At 51.7% G+C, this 4,846-nt stretch overlaps 1 protein-coding gene across 2 annotated transcripts in view; it reads left to right on the top strand.

Annotated features, from left to right (window-relative positions):
- The window catches only part of RPL6 (ribosomal protein L6), a 3,737-nt gene extending 376 nt beyond the window's left edge, over positions 1-3,361 (top strand). For both annotated transcript variants that reach the window (XM_009076154.1, XM_009076155.1), the window contains 5 exons: positions 110-208; positions 1,013-1,156; positions 2,165-2,213; positions 2,558-2,742; positions 3,171-3,361. In XM_009076154.1, coding sequence (XP_009074402.1) covers positions 110-208; positions 1,013-1,156; positions 2,165-2,213; positions 2,558-2,742; positions 3,171-3,323 — 630 coding nt within the window. In that variant the 3' untranslated portion in view covers positions 3,324-3,361. The remainder of the gene's footprint in view (positions 1-109; positions 209-1,012; positions 1,157-2,164; positions 2,214-2,557; positions 2,743-3,170) is intronic.
- The last annotated feature ends 1,485 nt before the right edge of the window (positions 3,362-4,846 follow it).

Genomic DNA, 4,846 nt, shown 5'->3' with positions numbered 1-4,846 from the left:
TTGGTTTGGGAATGATAACCAGCCCTTGGGCCTTGGGTTTGGGAATGATCACCTGCCTTGGGGTCTTTGGTTTGAAATGCCATAAGCTCTCCCTACTCTTTGCCTGCAGATAGAGAAGAAGAAGAAGGAAAAGCCACGTGCAACCATCACCAAACCAGTGGGGGGAGACAAGAATGGAGGCAGCCGGGTGGTGAAAATCCGGAAAATGGTATGGAAAAGCACTGGGATGCTCAGGGGTTGGTGCTGGGCTGGATGGCTTTGGAGTGGGGACAGTGTAGGGGCCTCAGCCTGTGCCATGCTTCAGTGAACTGTTGGGAGTTGTCTCCTTGAGGTACAGACCCAGTTCTTGGGAGATGGTGGGATTTTGTGGAATGGCTGTAGGCCAGAGAGGTTCTGTGCCGTGGTGTAGTTGACCTGGTGTTAGGTCATGGGTTGGATTTGATGATCTCAGAGGTCTTTTCCAGCCTGCTTGACTGTGTATTGCTGTGCTGAGGTGGGAGCACACCCAGAAATACAGACTTGGCCTCAGCTTTCCCTGTGTGTAATTGTCCAGGGAACAACAACTCAGTGTGTTCCCAGGCTGCAGCAGAAACAAACCCTTCAGAAAGGTCATCTTTAGGGAAATAGTATTTGTTGGGAAAGGCAGAAGTTTGGTGAGAGTTTTCTGCTCTGTGGAATCTCCCTGGCAGGAGGTGCAGCCAGGTGGGGTCAGACTCTTCTCCCAGGATGAGAGGACACAGTGTCAAGCTGTGCCAGGTGAGGTTCAGCTTGGACATCAGGAGCAGTTTCTCCATGGAAAAGGCTGTCAGGCACTGGAGCTGCTCAGGTTGCTGGTGGAGTCACCACCCCTGGAGGTGTCCAGGGAGAGACTGCACATGGCACTGAGCGCCGTGGCCTAGTTGCTATGGTGGTGTTAGCTCACAGGTTGGACTCGATGATCCCAGAGCTCCTTCCCAAGCGGGTTGGTTCTGTGGAATGCAGGTGGTACAACCTCCTGCCCCTCTCCTTGCAGCCCAGGTACTACCCCACCGAGGACGTCCCGCGGAAGCTGCTGAGCCACGGCAAGAAGCCGTTCTGCGAGCACAAGCGGCGGCTGAGAGCCTCCATCACCCCTGGGACTGTGCTCATCCTGCTCACCGGGCGCCACAGGGGCAAGGTGAGCTGCTCCTGCCTCCCTGGCACCTCCAGGTGCTGACACAGCCTCAGTTTGCCAGCTGGTTCCATGGGCTCAGCCACTGGTTGCAGATCTGGGGCTGCTGAGCAGATGGTTTCCTTGCCCAGCCATTCAGGGGAAGCAGACATTAAATGTTTCTTGAATTAACATCTGATGTTGTGCACAGAGCTGGAAGTAACACAGGCTAGTGGAGGTGCTCAGACAGAATTGAAGGAGTCAGGACAGGCCCACAGACTCCTCTGCTCCTCAGAGCAGACCCAGTGCCTGTCTCTACTGCTGGGGGAAGGTGTCCCTGCCCATGGCAGGAGCTGGAACAAGATGATTCCTAAAATCCGTTCCAACCCAAACCAGATTGCACAATTCAGTGGTTCTATCTATGGACATGTCTCTTCCCTGCAGACTTGGGGGAGGAGTAGCTATTGCAAAGGAAGAGTTGCATTTTAATTCTTACTCTAATTAGCAAGGCAACAGTTGATGGAATGTAACCACATTGTGTTACTCAGCTTAATGATGGTCACTAACCGTCTTACCTGATATCTTTTAGTTTCTTGAATTTTTTGGCTTTGATGTCATATTGTGTAAGGAAATTCAGTTCAGAGGAAGAAAACTTGACCAGAAGGAGTAAAACACAGCTTGAGGGTGGATTGTTCTGACCATGTGAGGTCCTTCTGGGGTTTAAGTCCTGCCTTGAAGTCATACAAGGAATTGGGCTGATGGGACAGTTGGAATTGCATAGGATTGCAATCCCACTGGTTGGCTTTGCTCAGCCTTGGGAGAGTCACACTCCCCATAGAGGAGGTACCTGGCAGAGCTGTGCCCATGGAAGTGCTGTAGGTTGGCTCATGGGGTGGCAGCTCCTCAGTTGCACCTCTACACCCACACCTGGGTGCACCTGCAGTGCCTGTACCAGAGCCCCAGTGTGGGCACAGTCCCAGTTTGGTGTCACAGTGCTGGACCTGGAGGCTGATGTCACTTCTCATTTCCTTGCAGCGGGTTGTCTTCCTGAAGCAGCTTGATACTGGTCTTCTGCTTGTGACAGGTACAGCTATACCCCGGTGTGACTTTGGTTTGGTTTGGGGTCCTGGGGAGTCTGGAGTGAGTTTTGAAGTTCAGCCCTGGGGTCAGTGGTGTGACAGATCTGCCTGTGGGTGGTTTTGGCACATCATGTGTTACAACGTGGAATCACATTCTGTAGCTTTCCAAGGGGGTGGAGGGAAGATGATTAAGCTGCGGTATCTGCCTGGAAGAGATCAGGAGGCATTTTGGCATTTCTAGAGCCTGTGGGGAAGAGCTTTGTGCTAAGCCTTTAGCTGGAGGCAGCTCTGAACAAACAAGTCACCTCCTACACTGCCAGGAAGGCTGATGATGTTCCTCTGCCTCTAGGCCCTCTGGTTGTCAACCGTGTCCCCCTGCGTAGGGCCCATCAGAAGTTTGTCATTGCCACATCCACAAAGGTGGATCTCACGGGAGTGAGAATTCCCAAACATCTCACCGACTCCTACTTCAAGAAGAAGAGGCTGAGGAAGCCCAAGCACCAGGAAGGAGAAATCTTTGACACTGAAAAAGAAGTAAGGAGCATGGTTCATTCTTTGGCAGTGCCCTGGGGACTCCAGGCCAGGCTCCAAGGCGGGAAAAGCAGGGAAAAACAGTTGGATTTTAAGTCGATAAAGTGATGCTATGAAAGTGGATTAGTACAATAGCATTGAGGCAAACCCTGTTAAATTTGGGGGTGATTCTCTGTGCCTCAGCAGGAGTGATTACTCCAGCTCAATGGCTTTGCTTTTGCCTGAGGAACACCTTTCCTGCTGGATCCTGCCAGGAGTGTGACACAGGCCAGGAGGTGGCTCAGTGCTCTGTCCCCTCTCTTCTCTCACCACCTTCCCCTTGTCCAGAGCCAGTGGAGGAAAGGTCTCTTGAAAATGCCCTAGCTCAGGGTGTGCCCTGGATTTTCTCAGCTCCAGAGAAGGATGTTAACCTGACACTCTGTGCTTTGCAGAAGTATGAGCTGACGGAGCAGCGCAAGGCAGACCAGAAGGCAGTGGATTCCCAGATCCTGGCCCGGATCAGGAAGGTGCCTCAGCTCCGTGGGTACCTGCGCTCCACGTTCTGTCTCTCCAACGGAGTCTATCCCCACAAGTTGGTGTTCTAACTCTTCAGAAAGCACCACATTAAATTCCAAGGGAAAAATAAACCCTGAGGATTTCTGGTGTGTCTTCATTGCAGCCTGTGACAGACCTGTTGTACGAGGCATGGTTGGACTGATGGAATAATGTGGCATGGAATTCTGAGTGTAATGGCTAGAGTTTGGGGTGTAGGAGTTAGGGTTGGTTGGTTCTTTGGTTTGGGTTTGTGGTGGTTGTTGGATTTTTAGAGGAATTCAGCTTCCTAACTTGGAATGAGTCCGGGAGGGATCCTGGCTGGGTTTTGTTTTGGGAGTAGCAGGTAAGTGCTGGGCAGTGCAGACCAAACCCAGCCCAAGGGCTGTGCCAGCAGGTTTCTCCCTACCCATGCTGTGCTGGAACCTCTTCCAGGTGTCTCCTGTGGGGAATCAGCTCTGGGTAACAAACCCCTGCAGGTCCCTCCTTGTCACACCTTGTGTACACCTGTTGAGATGGTGTTTGCCAAACAGCTTTGATCCATGAACCACCACATGAATCTCAGCAAAACACAACTTTCTGGAGGCATTTCAGGAGATGAGCCTTGGATTTTCAGGTGGAAACACTGGGAATGCTCTAGAGTTTTGTAGGGTAATTTATTCCTGGAGCCATAACAAAATTGGGAATGTATGTCCCTTGTTTATCCTGGTGGGCTGGAATGCTCCTAGTTGGAGGAATCCCACCTGCTGTGACCAGAAGGGAAACACATAATCTGTGATCCTGTAGGGGTGGCAATGGATGAAAAAACAAGCTGTTTGTGGGAAAGAGAAGTGTTTTTCTATCCTGGGACACTTAGGGAGTCTCAGTAATTTTTCTTGTCTCAAATACTTGCTGAAAGGGAGTTGAGAAGGTTAGTCCTGTGTGTTTCCTTTATCTGTTAGAGTTAGCAGAGATCTGGCAGAGGTGCTTGGGGAGCTCTGCTCTGACAACAACCAGGGACATTTCCAGCTCTGGCACACTTGAGCTCTTTCCCAGCCAGACTTAGGCAGGACTCAAGGCTTACATAAGTGCACCATCTGCCTGCCCAGTGCTTCTGAGCTGACAGGAGCCAGTGGGTCACACTTGAGGAACAGATTTCATCAGTTCATGGAAAGAAGCTAGGAAAGGGAGCGATCCAAGCCCCTGTGGGGTGGAAGCCTATGTGTCACGTACCAGCCATGCTGGTTGGGAAAGGGCTTTGCTCCAGAGGCAGTGAAATGCCTTGGACACCTGCAGAACACCTGACTGGGTTCTCTTCTCCAGGCTGGACACCCCCAGCTCTCCCAGCCTGCTAATTCAGGAGGAAGAAGGGAAGGGACCAGGGCTGTTACTTCCTGCTGTATCCAGATGCACCAACCACCAGGATGGTGTGAGCAGTCTCCAGGGAGACCTTAGAGCCTCTTCCAGTGCCTGAAGGCTCCAGGAGAGCTGCAGAGGGATGTGGAACAAGAAGCTGGAGGGACAGGCCAAGGGGAATGGCTTTAAGCTGAAGGAAGGTAGATTTACATTGGATATTGGGAAGAAATTCTTCCCTGTG

The sequence above is a fragment of the Acanthisitta chloris genome, unplaced genomic scaffold, assembly GCF_000695815.1.
Source record: "Acanthisitta chloris isolate BGI_N310 unplaced genomic scaffold, ASM69581v1 scaffold11206, whole genome shotgun sequence".
NCBI classification, from domain to species: Eukaryota; Metazoa; Chordata; class Aves; order Passeriformes; family Acanthisittidae; genus Acanthisitta; species Acanthisitta chloris.
The sequence above is the reverse complement of the archived record's forward strand: the minus strand, read 5'-3'. Positions and strand labels throughout refer to the sequence as shown.